At 41.1% G+C, this 18,119-nt stretch overlaps 1 protein-coding gene across 1 annotated transcript in view; it reads right to left on the minus strand.

The window, feature by feature from the left end:
- Positions 1 to 18,119, minus strand: part of PLXDC2 (plexin domain containing 2) — a 347,246-nt gene that overhangs the window by 154,362 nt on the left and 174,765 nt on the right. The window contains exon 3 of the mRNA XM_018564229.1: positions 11,309 to 11,455. Coding sequence (XP_018419731.1) covers positions 11,309 to 11,455 — 147 coding nt within the window. The remainder of the gene's footprint in view (positions 1 to 11,308; positions 11,456 to 18,119) is intronic.

Consider the following 18,119-nt stretch of genomic DNA (forward strand, 5'->3'; position numbering starts at 1 on the left):
TATTCTACTGATGGGTGTACTATAAAAATATTGGGGACATTTATCAATTCTGTTGCACATCAAACCAATGTTAAACAGGAGCAGTGGGACAGATCACACAATAGATTTATAACAAGGCTACGTAGCTGCTTTAAAGTAGATTTGCAACAGAATAAAACCTGACCCTGACCACTTCTTAATTTTGCATCTCTTGCATCATCATAAAGCTGCTTCGGAACGTTGCAAACTGTTGCACTTACCCAAGCAGGAATACAGTCGCACAGGACTATAAACCTGACGCAGGGACTTTGCTGGAAATAAAGGTAGTCTGATTTACAACTAATTGTGTCACATTGCATGGTGTTTAGCTTATAATTTATTTATTTAATATTTATTACAGGTATTTTTATAGCACCAACAGCTTTTTACATACTGCACATTTACATTATAATTAACATTTTTAATATCACTGTATGACTTTATAACATCTATCCAATTATCATTGTCACAAACATTTACAAGAAGTGTACATGGGTCCGCTTTATAATTTTTAAGTTGTGTGCTTTGAGAAGCTTTTCATTGCCGGCCATTATAGAGTTGTTCATCGGTAAACCATATGAAGATAAGATATTTTTCTATCTATATAGTGATTTTTCCTGGGTTGGATTGGTTATTGCTTGTGATGGAGAGGTTCCCTTTACATCTGTTTAATATCTGGCCTCATTATATGGTATTCTGTTTATAATATACTCAACAATGCACTACATTATTTCACATATTGGGACACCGTGAGCCCTCTGAGCATGGGCGCATATGGTAGAGTGACCTGCAGGGTTGCCTAGCAGACTGATATAACACTGCATGTCAATAAATCTCCCTGCCTTTCAGTGTTTGAATCGAGTAGAAGTCAATGGGGTAGATTAAATAAAGGCAAATAGGCTGTTCACTTTGCAAAGGAACATACACTTTGCAGGAACAGTTTCCCTAAGCTTGGTGTATGTGGTGAAATTTTACTTTGCAAGGAATGCCCAATCATGTGCAAGAAACATTTAAAAAAAACAGTATTTTTGCTTGCACATGATTAGGTGATAGAGGTCAGCAGTGCTTCACCTCATTCACTAAACTAAGAGGAAAACTCCCCTGCAAAGTGTAAGTTCCCTTGCAAAGTGAACAATCTATTTGCCTTTAGTAAATCAGCCCAATTTTCTCAGGAGTCTCATTGTTGGTGGAACACAATGTTATGTACTCACAAATAGATATATGATATTGAATAATGAACTGAGCATAATGTAAGCTGTAGGACAATCAGCAGAAAGATTCAGATACATTTCCTATTATATTGCTACCATCCACAGTGGAAATGTCTTGTACACCAGAAAGGGAGACATTATATGGAAATGACCCCTAAAACTGGTTCATCAGGTGATCACCTACTTGTCTCCAATGGGGGGGACAGGTACATGGCATATAATATTCCCCCTCCTTGCAGGCACCCTTTCCTGGACACTGGGGGTGCTGAAGAGCAATATGCCCCTTTGCTCTTCAGCATCAACCCATTTATCTCAGGAGTATCATTGTTGGTGGAACACAACATCACGTACACACAGGTGGACATACCACATTAAAATAACAAACTGTGCAGCATGTGAACTACAGGACAAGCAGTTCAAACATTTCGATACATCTTCAATCATATTGCAACCATCCATATGGCTCCCCCTCCTTGCAGACACCCTTTCCTGGCCACCGGGGGTGCTGAAGGGCAATGTGCCCATTAGCACTGAGCACCAGTGGCGTGAGAAGGGTACCCCATTTTATTGGGGTACCCCTTTCACCCCCCCCCCGCCAGAGCATCCAAACTCTACAGTAATCTATATGGCAGGTAGCTGCACACCGTCTGCTGCCTTGCCATAGGAATACCAGGTCTGGTGTGTCAGAATTATTATATCTGGATTAGGGGAGGGGGGCACTTTTTTTTTTAGAAATCTTTTTATATAGTAAAAACATAAATGTATTCCTTCTAGCACTGAAACCATGTAAAAAAAACAAAACAAAAAAACAACAACAAAAACAGTTTCAGCACTATGGAGAGCTCAGGTCAGCAAATTCACTCATCAAGTTAAAAGCCCGTTTTTACGGCTTACTGTAACAATGACTTTCACTGGGTGAAAGTCACTGCCTGGTGCACATTCACATTGTTATAAATAGGGTGAATGTGACTGTAAAATTTGAGACAAAGGACTAATTGCCCAAATTGACAGAAAATCCTTAATACATATACCCCGTGGTGACTGAATGTGAAAATTGGATCCATGAAAACATTAGGGTGTCAGTGACAACTATTCAATTTTTAGGGATCCTTTTTTGAATTTCACTGGACATAACGGAGCACAGAATTCACTATTTGCATACAGGAAATCCCAAAGAGCAACAGTGATAAAAAACAGATTCTTCCTCTCCTTGTCTATACTGCCTTACGGTAACAAAACCGGGATTCTGAGGGAATGCTAAAGGCAACGCACTTTTCTTTCCCGCAGTTTTCATAGCGAGGGTCTGCAGTCATGCTTAAACCTTTAAGTAGAAATAAAAAGCACAAAGGGGGGGGCGTGGCCGACTGGCGTACGAGATGGCGGCTTAAACCCGAAGCTCCGTGCACCTACAGGCCTGGGCTGACAGATAAAGCAGCACAAAGGGCTGTGACTGGCAACTGAAAGATTTTTGGAACACGACCAAACCTGGTCATATGACCCTCCAGCTGTTCATATTATACACCCAGCAGATGCTGTACCTGCTGAATTATTCCAAAAGACGTATAAATTATGCATTGGTGATGGGTGATCAGAACATTTTTGTAGCTAAAATTAAAATTTAGGACAGCCAAAAAATGTACTGTAAAAAATGAAGCTTTTAGGATGTTTGTTTAAAGGCCAACTACAGTTAAAGCTGAACTCAATGCAAACATCTATATACAATGATAAAATAAATATACTGTATATGAGCCCAAGGATTAGTATTTCTGTCCATCCATTCCAAAGATTTACTGAGCTCTGCCACACGTCACAGGCAGCCTGGAGACCTGACATTTCTTTACCGCGGTTAAGTAATATAATTGTCTTGTCCCTGCCCCCAGCACGTGATTAGAGAGTAAAAGAGAGCCAGCAAATTCATGGGCCCATTTTTCTGCTCTCTCCTCCTCCATCAGCATGTCCCTTGTTAGCATATGGGTGCATCAGCACCATAGATTAGGTCCTTGTGCTGCCTCTTCCTCTTCCAGGACTTGTCTGTACAAGGATCATAGGTGTCTGATATCAAATCAGTTTTAGGTATGTACACTAGCTGCTTTTAAAAAAACAAAAAAAAAAACGAATGAGCACGTACCTGCATGAATTTGTGATTTTTTTTAAGTAAAATGTATTTCGTTTAAAGCGCATTCATTTGATATGATTATACACTGACTGGCCAAAAAAAGTCACTACCTGGATTTAGCTAAGCAAATAAGTAAGAGCTATATGGGTTGCTGCAGTTGGTCAGGTCTAGGTTATGTTATGTGGTTATGTGTACCTTGTTAATGGTTATGTGCCCAAAAAATTAAGTCAGCTGCTACCTGAATATACTGAATGGTCAGGTTTTTCCATCAATGGATTTTTTCCTCTCTGATGGCACATTGGGCATATTCCAAGATGACAATGCGGGGATTCATAGGGCTCAAATTCTGAAGGAGTGGTTCAGGGAGCATAAGACATAATTTTCTCTCGTGGATTGTCCACCAGAGTCCAGACTTTAACCCCATCACTACAGGATCTTGGTGAAAAATGAATGCAACTCTGGAGGAAATAAATATTGCAACATCGCATAAGCTTATCGAAATAATGCCACAAATGCGTGCCATGATCAAAGCTAAAGGCAGTCCAACGAAATATTAAAGTATGTGACTTTTTTAATGGCCAGGCAATGTAGTTAATGGGGTCAAAGAGCTGCTAATTTTTAACCATAGTTCCAAAAAAAGTTAAGGAGCAGAATGGGAAATTTTGCTCGAATGAACAAGATTCAATCAGTAAATGTGGTTTTCATTAGGCAGACTCCATTCATTCCAAAATTGAATGTTAAAATAAAATTGAATTTTGAACTTTGGTCAGCTCTCTAATGGCATTATGAAATGTTGACACAAGATTTTTCGTATGAACGTTTGCATGAAGAGCTGCCAGTGAATGGTCAGCTACTGTATATACTGTCAGACATGGTCCGTTGTTGTCATTATCAGAAAATCTGCTCTGAGGAATGACATGCTGCCATTGCTGGAGTGCATGTAGACAGTGGCTGCAAACAGTCTGCAGGAGATCAACATCACTGAGATGCAACAAAGGATGGAAAGAGATGATAGCATGCATTTTATAATAAAAAAATAAAGAAATGGCAATAGTTTATGATGCACAGTCTTTTAGCAAGGTAAATTGTATTCAATTAGAGTTCTCTTTAAAAACTGGATGCCATTTATTAAGCGCCACACAACTTGTGAGTGATAGACATTTCACAAGGAGTCTTCATTCCTCCGAACTAATTGCAAGTTTGCCACTGGGGATAATGACGGACTTCCAGCTGTGGTGTCTGTATCCTTGCTGAAACCACGCTCAGCCATACAAAAAAAGGTGGCAAAGAGACTGTGTCGAATAAGATAACGTATGAGCTTGCCGCCTATGTGAGGCATAATTATCTCTCAATATAGAGAAGCTATGCATGGAACTGTATCCAATTAATTTCAAAGTTATTGCATCTGAATATTTCAAAAGGCTAAAGGGGCCCACTGCATTTCTTTAATCAGTAGCGAGAAAATATAAAGCAATTAATGCTTCTCAGAGAAAATTAAAGAATATTTTTTTTCATGAATATTCAGGCCAATTAAATGTAATATATACAAGAAAATAGATGTAATCCCGATTATTTCCTTAAAGAGACCCTGTTGTCAAAACATTTATTTCACCAAAACTCTTCCCATATGATTATATGTGCATTTGATTTATTTTATTCATGTGATTTTATTAATGTGATCTCCCTATTAAAGCCTCCCTTGTGTTGTGTAGACACTCAAAAGGCCTGAGATTGCTGCTGGGTGCTGCCATCTTGCATGTGATGTCAGCATCCCCAGCAGACTCAGAGCTGTCTTTCAAGGGAATATTATTTCTCTTCACTCCTCTCCAGATGACTGATTAATGGAAAATCCATTACCAATATTTACAAGAATTTCCCTTTCTGGACCAATCCACATGGCATTATACATAGGTTGACTCTGCCCTCTGTTCAACCCCCCTTGGATGTTTAACTATAATCTTGAGTCCCACCATTGCAGGCTCTTTATTTAGATACTACTTCTCCTACTCAGGAAAATTACGGTAAGTATTGGTGATCAATTTTCCATTTTCCTAAAATCTCTACATCATCACAATAATTACCATGGACTGGGTGGGGAACAATAATTTGTAATCTTTTTTTTAGAAGAGTGTTTTCAAATTCATCAGTAGTGATAAATTCTCTACATAGTGAGAAAAGGTGTGGCAATGACCATGTTGGTGCCCTGTAGATTGTCTAAATGGACACCATCCATGTCACTGCTCATGACATTGACACGCTGCATGTCAAGTGCACCAACATCCCTACTGGCTTACAAAGAGAGCTTGCCCAATGGGTGGGGCTGATGATCTTGGTGACCCATGCAGATGCCAAATTGCAAACAACTGTTTTTATTTTCTTAACTCAGATGTCGCTTGGAGATAGGCTATCAGGTGTCTATCCACATCGAACTGATGAACTTAGTCACCCTCTGGCATGGTGAATATCAGTAAGACTACAGTACTTCCTGACTGACAAATAACCTGGATGGAACTTTGGGTAGAAAGTCTAGCTTCAAAATGAGGATGACTGTGTTAGACAGAAACTGAAGAACGAGTCCAGCAAGCCCAAATGCTTTAATGCTTAAAACCCCCTTTCCAGAGGTAATTGCAACCAGGCTGCCTTCAATGTGAGATTTTTCCATGCTGCAGGATTCCAGGGACTCAAACAGTCAGTCTGCTAGGAAGCTGAGCAAAACAGGATGATGGGGAACCTTTCACCATGTCCACCAAATACTGCAGCACAATTTGCATGATACACTTTCTTTAGCCCACAGGAATCCTCCTCTTACTATGATAGATCTACAGTAGTTGAATTTGCCCCTAGTTCCTAGTTTCTCCTTGCCTTGTTGTCGCCAGCTTTGATACTTCTCAGTCACAACTCCAGAACAAGCATACAGAAATTGAATGTCGGGTCGATATCATAACTCCTTACCTATTCAGGGTCAGTGACTAAATATACTGAAGTGCAAGCATCAACATGGCAGCTGGGCACCTAGCACTTTCTGAAGAAGAGCTTGGTAGTGGTAGCCCTCCTCATGTTTCTTTTATAAGAGGTTTCCTTTGTTGCCAGACCATTCATTTTAAAAACCATTTCACGATATTATATGTAATTTAACTTATTTTATAATGTTATTTCCCTGTAAAAGCCTCCGTTGTGTTGCCATCCCAAAGGCCTGAGATTTCTGCTGGGTGCCACTATCTTGAATGTGATTCCATCAGCCCCAGCAGACTCAGAGCTGTCACTCAAGTGACACTTTATAGCAGGGGTAAAAAAAGCTCCAGCCCTCAAGCTGTGGTGAAACTACAAATCCCAACATGCATTTGATTCTGGGAGTCATGCCTGTGACTGTCAGGGTCTTGCATTGTTTAATTGGACTTGTGGTTGCACCACTGCTGGAGGGCCAGAGTTTGCCTACCCCTGCTCTATTGTATCCTTCTTCACCCCTACCTGGCAGCTACATAAAAAGGCATGTATGGAAGTTAGGAAAGCAGTGGTACAGACAGTAACTAAATACTCACAGTATTATTATTATTATTGCATAGTATTTATATAGTGCCAACAGTTTGCGCAGCGCTTTACAATGTAAGGAAGACATTACAATTACAATATAACTTGAGACAAGATGGTAAGGAGGGCCCTGCCCCTGAGGGCTTACAATCTAAAAGAGGAGGGGGAAATGATACATGAGGAGGTAGCTGTGTGGGGATGAATTATTTGAGAATGTGATGGTTCAGTGGTTAGGTTGAGGTGGGATAGGCTACCCTGAAGAGATGAGTCTTTAGGGAACGCCTAAAGACAGTCAAGGTGGGAGATAGATGGACAGGTTGGGGTAAAGAGTTCCAGAGGATGGGAGAGACTCTAGAGAAGACAGTAGAGCCAAGGACTATTATGGGACAGGGGGGACTATGGCTGTGCTGGGGGATCAACACTTGCTGGAGAAGTGGAATCCCCTAGCAAGTTCAAATTCACATTTCAGATAAAGAAAATGTAATTTATGAAAAGAAAAAAAATGCATGAAAGCTACTTGATTTTTCTGTGATTTTACCGGTACCCTTTTGGTTGGCGACAGGGTCTCTTTAAACCTTACAGCTGTCTGCACTATGCACTTCAGTGCTTTTTTTCTTGACATTGCCAGGTTTACCGTATTTTCAGCTGAACCCATTAAACATTGCTTGCCTAATATGAACTGAATCTGCACTCAATCCCATTCATTTTATTTCTGTCTGCTTAGCCTCAACCTAGGATGCATATTTCACTTGTTCTGCAAGAAATGTCATTCTTATGCTCGCAGCTTCGAGAGAGCGATAATGAAATCGAGCAATCGAAGGAGCTTTTCTTGACAGGCAGAAATGGGGATTTAAGTTTTACATTTTAGCTATTATTAAACATGTGCTTATCCGATAGGATAATTTAAACATAATAATGCTGCAGTGTTAGGATCCCCTAAAAAACCAACAGCCCCCCAAAATTCAGCACTGAGCTGCATAAAACTAAATTACCACCACACAGGGATAATAAAAAAAATCCCAAAATAAATCTGAAGCCAAAAATGTTTGGAAAGGGAAGGCTTAGAACCCCAAAGGTTAAGAACAGCATTTCTCAGACTTGTTTCAGTCAAGGTACCCATTAAAAGTATGAAAATTCTTGAGGCACCCCAGTGTAAATGTGCAAACCGTGAATGTAAAATGGCATGTGATTCTTACAAAATCCATTCTACGCCCTTATAAGAGATACAGGTCTGGCATGGATGGAGGATCCCCAAGCAAAACACAAAAAAGTGGGATTCCCCTTCAGATCAGAGTCCTCTTAACATCACAGCCCACCTTTCACATCAGAAGCGCCTCTTCACATCAGAATCCCCCTCTTTCACATCAGGGCCTTCTTCACATCAGAGGCATGACTTTGTTTGAAAATTTGGAGGCACCCCTAAGAAAGCCAGAAGGCACACCAGGGTGCCATGAAACCCTGGTTGAGAAAGTTTGGTTTCAAAGTCCAAGAATATTTTTTTCTTTATAGAAGTCCATAGAGAACAAGCCAATGAGTTTTGGGGCTACTGGGTTCCCCCTACATTGGCTGCTAAAGAATTGCATTGGGATAAAGGATCCAGTCTTTTCCCTAACTGAATTAACCCATATGAGTTCAATTCTAACCAGAAGTTTAAGCCATTATGGGGCACCCTAATACCCCGCCCACCCCCGAAATGCGTTGGAGTGTAGTACGACTATGATGTATGAAATACTATTGAACTTTGAAATCTTTGATATGGTGCTCTTGTTTCGCTTACACCTTCCAGTGTTCACCTGAGGTGCCTTTGAGACCTTACTGTGACAAATTTGACCCATGAACATGCTATTATCATTTGGTTGAATTGTGAAATGGAAACAATATGGGAGAAAAGCAGTAATAAAACTATTTAACAGTTTATGCATTTAAAAAAAACACTTCTTTAAAGTGAGGTTCCACTTTTGCAGTCAAATTTAAAAAAAAGCATCACTGTATGTTACCATAGAAAAATTAGGAACACTCTGAGCCTCCCTCACTAACATACAATAGATCTTTAACCCCTTGTTATAAGGTTACCGATAGTCCCCTTTTCCTAGGGACGGTCCCCATATTGAGAGATCTGTCCCTGGGAAACAAATGTCCCCGGTGGCAGTGAACTGCAGTCATATACAGCAAGTTATGTACATGCTGTGATGGCTGTGTCTAGGACTCTGCGTCACTTACCCCCTGAACTCTGTCACTTACTACTGACCCCTGAACTCTGCAATCCTGCAAAACTACTGAATCCTGCTTTACTCATTACTGACCCCTGAACTCTGTGTCCCCTACTACTGACCCCTGAACCGTCAGTTACTTGCTACTGTCCCTTGAACTGTGTCACTTACTACTGGTTTTCCCTTTATTATTTTAGGAAACATTTATTTTTACCGAATTTTTTGCTAAAATATAAAAGTCAGGGTCACGTTGGGTAAATAGACACCAAACATGTCAAGCCTTAAAATTGCGCGCATGCGAAATCGCAAAAAAACACCATAGCCAAAATTGGTCAGAGGCGACGCTTTAAAAGATTTTACCACTTATCAGTTTAGTGTTATTAGTGATTGATGGCCCTAAAATTTATTGGCATAATTGGAGCAATCGTCGTTTTTGTGTGTAGGCGCATCAAACGCATTTTTAAAATTTTTTTACACTTAACTTTATTGTTATCACATAGGGTGCTAAGAAGTACCCTATGTGATAACAAATTACAGTGGCAGATCTCCTTTATGGAGACATCAAAGGTCTCTAAGACCCCTAATGTCACCTAGGGAGCCCCAGAGAAGCTGATGAAGCACAGATCTGCTTCATCAGCGCCTCTCTGGTTTCAGTACCGGAGAGTGACAGAGGAATGCGGAAGTGATGTCATATACATCACTTCCTGCATTCAGAGACCGGGAGGAGAGCGGAGGGAGATCAGGGTCCTGATCTCCCTCTGTTCTCAGTGCACAGAGAGACATCGCCTGGACCAGATGGACGCCCGGGATTGCGGGGACGGCGGCGGGGACAGCGACGGTGACCAGAGGAAAGGAGGGGGGGCGCACCCTCACTTGTATCATACAAGCGATCGGGCGTCTTTACAGACGCCGGACTGCTTCTATGTAAGGGGCGGTTTCCAATTTTAAACGGCCAGCCAGGGGGCCCGCGGGCACGGGCACGAAAGACGTCTAAAGACGCCCACCCGCATCCAGGAGACTCCCATCCGGCCATCTTTCAATGATCGGCGGACGGGAGGTGGTTAAACATTAACCTGCCCAGCCCCCCTTGCATTCCAGAGCAAAACTCAGTACATAGAATGACGTATCTCTCAGAATATGGCATGTATTGTGCAATCATCAATTTAAAAAAAATATTTGAAGCTATTATATATGAATGAGAAACATATGACAAATATAAAGTGGGTGTTATCAAAATTTGGCTGCAAACGTGGAAATACACTTAAAGTATTATCCAGGGAAGCCCAAAGAACCAACTTCTTAAAAGGAAGCTATATAATTTAATTTTAGGGAGTGCATATTTTGAGTTATTATTGCAGCATTTACCTTACAGCTGAACTCCAGGCAAACAGTTAAAATACATAAATGGGAGCTGTTTCACCTTGCACTGCCCTGCCAGTCATCACAGTCTGGTTGGTGGCCTTACTTTTATTTACTGCAGCTAAGCAAAACTGTTTGATCACCTCACTACTCTCTTCCTGTGATTAGGCAATGAAAGAGCAGTAGTGGACAAATAGCACTACTCTGCTCTCTCATCCTGGGAGCATGTTCCATATTAGCACATGTGATTTTTTCCGAGTGCATGCCTTCTCCTAGTCTATGTTCAGCTTGGCAGAAGACCAACAGAGTCTGATAGCAAGTGAGATTTGATTGAATTTGGGATTGAAAAGAGAATATTCTGTATATTCTGTTTAAAGTGAACCTGTCAGGTCCTAAAAAAGAACTAAAAATACTGCTACCCTGATGGCAAGAAGCGCCTGTGTCAATCTAAAAGTCAATGCCTCTGCTCCCATTCACATACTGGGCCTTGACTTCTGCTAAGCTCCACCCTCTGCCATTCAACAGCACAATAAGAGATTATCTACGGCCAGCTGTGGCTCTGCCATTGGACTGTTAGGTAGAGGAGGACAGGGCTTGGCACTGATTTTGGTGAAGGGTTGGGATCCATTGTAGAGTGTACCCTAGACATCCAGGGGCTCCCCAGAAGCATAGAAATTGACTGGAAGATTAAAGTATTAGACACATTTTAGGACTTTACAGAATAACTTGAAGAAATGAATCTAGCATGAAAACAGAATGATTTCATAGCACATTTGGACAGCACTGAAAACCAGGGACATTTTAAGGAGCAAATGTTTTAATCCTAGAATTAAATAAAAGCACCATGACATTTAAAAATAACTTACAGCTGCTTGCCGATGTGTATTGGAAAGAATTCCATGAATCTTGACCTTCTCTTTTTCCATTTCATCAATGTTGACCCATAAATCTCGGCTGGCTGGGTCCAATGGACCAAATATTCTGGAGGAGTAATACTTATGATCCATATCCTCCTAAAACAAACAAAAACACAGATTTATGAGGAGTGAATGTTACTGGCATGATTTCTTGGAACAAAAATTCCGGATGAAGTTACAATGAAACACATATTTGTCATAAGTAATTCTGCGAAAATCTAAACAAACCCAATCTGAATGATATTTAGTATTCACCATAACAATTACTACTGCAAACAGAAAAATGATAATTCACTAAAATGTCCCTTTAATTAATTAAAAAAAACTAACAGGGTTATTCACAAAAGGGTGAAGAATTTGGAGAAGCCAGGAGAAGTGAACAATCTAGAACCAAATAGCTGATTTGGAAAAATTCTCCAATTCAGCTCACTTTCCAGTTCAGCTATGTTGCCCTAGATCAGGGATGGCCAAACTCCGGCCCTCCAGCTGTGGTGAAACTACAAATCCCATGAAGCATCTCTCTCCGGCAGTCATGTCTGTGGCTGTGAGAATCTTGCAAAGCCTCATGGGATTCGTAGTTCCACCACAGCTGGAGTGTCGCAGTTTGGCGATCCCTGCCCTAGATTGTTCTCCTGCCTTCTCCCAACTCTTCACCCTTTTGTGAATAACCCTGTAAGTTCATACTTACAATCATACATGCAAGTGTTGTTCATTTTGTTAATTAAAAACAAAAAGAACAGCACTTAAAAAAAAAAAGTTATTAATAAACAGGCGAAAAAGCATAAAATTATATATTTGCATTTAACATATTTTATGCTTTTTATTTACCTGTAAAAGCTTCCCTTGTTTAGGAAGCCCTGAGACAGGTGCTGGGCGGTAATAGGGAATTGAATGAATAAAAAGATTTTGTTTTGAAGAAAACTTGTAGTGCTGGTGACCATTTTTTCTGTTTTGTAATAGGGAATCGACTCGTCTGATAAAGTCAAATTTGCTAGCAGGTTCAGAGCCACATTGTAAGTGAATAAAAAATAATTTATGGGAAAAAAAAACGGCAAGTAAGCATTTATAATACTTGATTTTTGTGTGCTTTCATCTGAATTTTTCTAAAGTTGGTGAAAGTGTCTCATTAAGGCATATTTCATTGTTGCAACGTGCACTATTTTTTTTTTTCATGACTGACATAGTGAAGCAATAGTAAAACTGACATGCACATAAAAGAAACATTAAACATTCATCTCATTCATACACATTTGTCAAATTCAAATTTGATCTCTTATCATTTAATTATTTTCTGATAGTAAGACGATAACCCCAGCTGATGGAATTAGGAGCGGTACCACAATGAATTCAGAGCCACCCTCTCCTTTTTAGGTCAAGACAATTTATTTATTATTAATTCTTCCTCTTAAAAGACAGCCGTCGAAATCTCATTAATTGTTCCGAGGATAATCTTCTTGAGGTTAATTAGCTTATACAGATATATAAGAAAAAGGATTTCGGGTCCAATTAACCTATTAAATAATATAACTGAAAGGCATAACGCAAAGCAATTAAACAATAAATTAAGCGTGTAAAATTTCTAAAATGCATTAAGCGAACGCAGAAGAGTTAAAACGTTTTAAGGCATTCATTTACAGAAGTAAGAGGAAAGTTCGTCCGAGGTCAGGAAAATAAACCCTTGACTCCGAACATACAGAGAATAGAGAAGAGCAGATAAGAGCAAAAAAAGCATTTACTGATTCTGTTAACATTTTTCTGATAATTCTGTTAACATTTTACTCTGTGGTGCCTGGTGATTTAACATGTGTGGATGTCTGCAGATATGGCCGCTGTTGGGTAGAATGGGTGATCAGTAGCAACCACTCTACCCGATCTCCATTGCCATACATTCACATGCTTAGCAGAGTATAACAGTAATATTAGTTAGCAACTACTATTAACCCTTTTGTCACAAAAGGTTATTGAAGCTTAGATGCAGTGTCAGTAGTCGTTAGGTATCTTGAATATGCCCTTATGACTAATATGTCAGTTTTACATGAGGGTCTAAACTAGGGATGCCCGGATAGCGATACTAGTAGCAGACATTGAAGAGGTAAAGACAAAGTGCCCTGGGCACTATGAGGAGTGAAATAATGGTGCGGCGCTTCACGGCGAATCATGTGTGCAGTCAAATTGCCCTAACAATGGGAGCCGCTGAAGATGCATGGTAAAACACACTCTGAGCCTATTCTACTAAGGGTGTAATGCACAAAGTGCAGGGATCAGGTGTGTGTAACGCATGGACTTCAGGGGTCAAGAGTGCATAAAGCAAAGAGTGCAGGGGTCAGGAGTGTGTAGCATGGAACACAGGGGTCAAGAGTGCAGAGAGCAGGAATCAGGAGTCTGTAAAACACAGTGTGCAGGGGTCTGGAGAAGGTAACACATGGCATAAAGAGGTCAGGAGCAAGAAACGCATGGAGAACAGGGGTCATGAGTAGGTAATGCATGGAGTACGGGGTTCATCGGTAGGTAAAGCATGTAGTAAAGGGGACATCAGTAGGTAACACATGGAGTACAGGGGTCATGAGTAGAGGACAATAGCAAGTAATGCTAGTTCAGAACTCACTAGTAAGTAACACAGGGTTCAGTAGTAATGTAGGGTTCAGGAGTCAGTAGTAAGTGAATCAGAGTTCATGGGTCAGTAGTACATAATGCAGGATTCAGGGTTCAGTAGTACATAACGCAGGATTCAGGGGTCAGTAGTAAGTGACACAGGGTCATAGAGGCAGCCATCACAGCATGTACAAAACAGGCTGTATATGAATGTAGTTCGCTGCCGCTAAGGACACGGCCAGTGATGTTTGTTTCCTGGGGACAGCCCTTTCAAAACAGGGACTGTCTTCAGGAAACAGGAACTAATAGTAACCTTACCCTAGTCATAAACGAGTAATTCAACCTTGCAGTGCAGAGGTTGTCCCCTGCAAGGGTAATTTTTCTACCTACCTGGCTACCATACAAATACATAATACCTGGAGGATAGTGGCTCCTCTCTCCTTTAGCCCAGAACCTATTTACAGTCCACTTATTAAGCTAAACAATTGCTGGTAAGACTCAATGTATCATTTAACTGGCCATTGCCAATATTAGTTCAGTGCAATGCTATCTGGATGCTTTGCCGAAGACGTTTCTGTTTATAGAAGGCACCCTATTGAAACAGAATTACAGGACTACATCCAAGCCAAGAGGTGTTTTCACAAAAGACAAAATGAGTTTTGAAAGTGGGACTTCTGAGAGCTGGTCGTTTGCCCAGAAGCAATTTAATATCCCTCCCGACACTTCCCAGTCTACATAATGCTGCTGTAAGCTCAATTTCCAGTGAGGGCACTCAGAAGTGCATTAACAGAGAACAAAAAATATATATTTCATTGTACTAGGTATATTAAATTTCTGCATCTTTTTTTTTATTCCTTTATGAAAATTATTCAACGGGGAATGCCAGCTGATACTTTGTTGTTTTCAAATAACATAAAAGTGCCAAAAATACTACCACTTTGTTATGTATTTGTTGTTAATAAAGTAAAGCAAAAACGTAATGAAGGATGAATAACAGACCATATGACAAATTGTTCCTCTTATTTGCCTCTTTGTAGCTGTCTAGCTGCACAACTTCATAGAAGGCCACCCCTAGAATAAGGCAGCCTGAGGCTGGTGCCCCAGGTGGCATCTCTTTGGGTCACATGGAGGGAGGTGGCAAGGAGAGGATGCCATGGTCATTCTGCCGCACAATGTTTGCAGAGTGCCTCCCGCCCAATTTCCGGATCACAGTGCCCCAGATTGCTAAGAGCCGGACGGGAAGGCCATACACATCTCCCCACCCAGCTCTTAGCAACATGGGACGCTCTGGCCTGTCCTGTCCAGCTCCTAGCAACCAGTGACATGAGGAAGCTGAGAAGGACACTAGCCAGAGCTGAAGATATAGCCCTCCCTTTTAGATTGTAAGCCCTCAGGGGCAGGGCCCTCCTTACCATCTTGTCTTGAATTTTATTGTGATTGTAATGTCTTCCTTATGTTGTAAAGTGCTGCACAAACTGTTGGCACTGTATAAATCCTGTATAATAATAATAATAGCTGGACAGTGAGATGATCCATGACTGCCCACACCTGTTAGCATGCACCACCTGCAACATCCCCCCAAAACGTGCACCACCAGCATCCTCCCCCAGCCCAGGGGGCAAATATGCTAGAGATACCCCTAACTTATTAAATGAGTGGATAGTAAATATCTACACAGATTCCTGATCTGGACTGAGCCAACTGTCTTAAAGTGTATGTAAGCGCTAACAGTGAACTTCTCTTATTTGCTTTCTTTTGGTCTATCAAATAAACTACTGAAAGTGTTTGCGATATCTTACCCGTTGAACACATATGTCGGAAGGTTAATTGGCTCCTGTCTAAATTGGCCCTGTATGTGTATATAATAGGGACCTCAGATTGCAAGCTCCTTGAGGGCAGGGACTGATGTGAATGTGTCAGCACAATATAGATACCTATAATAAATAATAAATATACATATGTAGCTATAATGAATAAATAAATAAATGTAATCATTGCCAGAAGCAATGTAGCAGTCCTTGCATTTTCCTCCACCACTGTCGCCCTAGGGTGGTACACCTCCATGAATGTCTTACAACACAGGTACTCCACTATATTTTATAGTATTATTTATATTGATGTTGCTCTAATTGGATTGAACAGAACACAGAACTTAAACACATCTACAGAGTAGAGACCACAAGTTTTACACACATTCTCATTATCCTATTTGGGAAATTTCTGACTTATAACACATAACTCTGGTCTACACTGACAGATTGTAGTGTCGGAGAGCATCCTACGAACCGATAGAATTGGCTCCTCTGAATGGAATACTGGGCTTAATGACAACTGCATCGCAGACAATGAGCTGGAGACGGAACAGAACAAAGTGTGCCCACGGTCCTAAAGAAAAACATGATTTGGACATCGCCTCCATTCTATTACTCAACTGTGTTCACAAAAACAAAACAATGTTTTGACAAAGAGCTATTTAGACAAAACATGTTAAAGTGATATTAAAGTCAAAATGTTTGTAAGCTATTCCAGATGGCGATTAAATCACTTACAATAGATGCTGCTCCTTGGGGTTTAAAAGTTTTAGTTTCCTGAAGAATAAGATGGTCTCCTGAGCAGAGGTCCTGATATCCACTTATAGAGTGACTCCTTTCCCTTGCAGGGTCCTTGTGTGTGCTAGTAAGCTGTGTGTGCCTTCACAAACACAAAAGAAGTAGTCACCCGCACACCTGGGTCCAATTTCTCAACTCATCATTTTAACAAAGACACAGCAAGGCAAGCCATTCTGCTCCTACTTGCTTCTCTCAGTTAGCAAATGGACAGCTGCTGAAGACTGCTCTGTCCCTTGTGATTTTGTACTGGACTGGCAGATCAGGGAAGCCGAACTGGCAGAGTTGGAGCTGTTCAGATAAATGATGACTAAGTGCTTGGGCAAAAATAAAAGAAATACTTGGCTGGACAATGTACATTTGTTTCATCTGAATTCATTATTGAAAAAAAGTTTGAGAGTTTAATACTACTTAAATTTTTTTTAACTTCCTGTTAAAGTTGAACTCCTTAATAAGCAAATATTGTCCTCATACAAGAGTCATGTGTATTCTTATATTAATCTTGGTTAGTTTTGTGTATTCCTTCCAGATTTGTGCAGTAATCCAGTGTGAAACTTGGCGCTTCCTGTAATAAAGACCAATCACTTTTGCTCTCTCTTCTTGTGCAGGTGACTGGTCTTGTCTCCGCCTCCACCTGTACTTTTCTCCAGGCAGCTTGTAGTGGGCAGAGCCAGCTGGGTCTTCTTGCAAGTCTCATTAAGGTACAGCTAAAGGCTCCTGTATGAAAGTCTAAACAAGTACCAAATCGAGTTATTACGTAATGCAGAAGCCTCATAAAGTTAAAAGAACTCTATTTACCTTCCCTGACTAAGCCAAATTCTCCTTTATTTGTGTCCCACATGCTCCCCCTTCCAGATACTGCAGCTCATAGTGTGAGGATTTCAGCAACAGAGGCGGTGATGTCAATCTAGAAAACAATGGGTGAGACTGGGTGTGGCCAGATGCTGATTGGCAAGCTACAGGCCAAAGAATCAGCAGTAACAATGCTGACAGTCATGCCCCCTGTAGTGCTAGCAGACACAGCCTAGACGAGAGTGGCAACTCTGCTCTGAATTCAGGAGCAGTGCAGCATTGTTGCCATGACAGAAAGATTCATTAGGTGGATAAGGGGCAGACCTACCATGGCTGCACCAGGGCCCTAGACTTGGGGGGACGAGTGAGATCCCCCCGCCCCCAATTGAAGAAGGCATGGTCCGGCGCTTTAAAATTTTTAATTGATGCAGTTGCCAAAAAGGTCCTGCATCTTCTCCTGCTGAGACCCTCCACATTTGCACCTGCCGAGACCCTCCATATCTGCCCCTGCTGAGACACTTCGCATCTGCCCCTGCTTAGACCTCCACATCTGCCCCTCCTGAGGCACTCTGCATCTGCCCCTGCTTAGACCTCCACATCTGCCCCTGCTGAGGCACTCTGCATCTGCCCCTGCTGAGACCCTCCACATCTGCCCCTGATGAGACCCCTTAACATCTGCCCCTCCACCCGAGATATCAGGCCGACATCCCGAGCAGAGCGGCAGGACAGAGTATGTTGAAATTTCATATACTGTTATTATGCATTGCTGT

Source organism: Nanorana parkeri, unplaced genomic scaffold, assembly GCF_000935625.1.
Source record: "Nanorana parkeri isolate BGI_ZX_2015 unplaced genomic scaffold, ASM93562v1 scaffold23, whole genome shotgun sequence".
In the NCBI taxonomy this organism is placed as follows: domain Eukaryota; kingdom Metazoa; phylum Chordata; class Amphibia; order Anura; family Dicroglossidae; genus Nanorana; species Nanorana parkeri.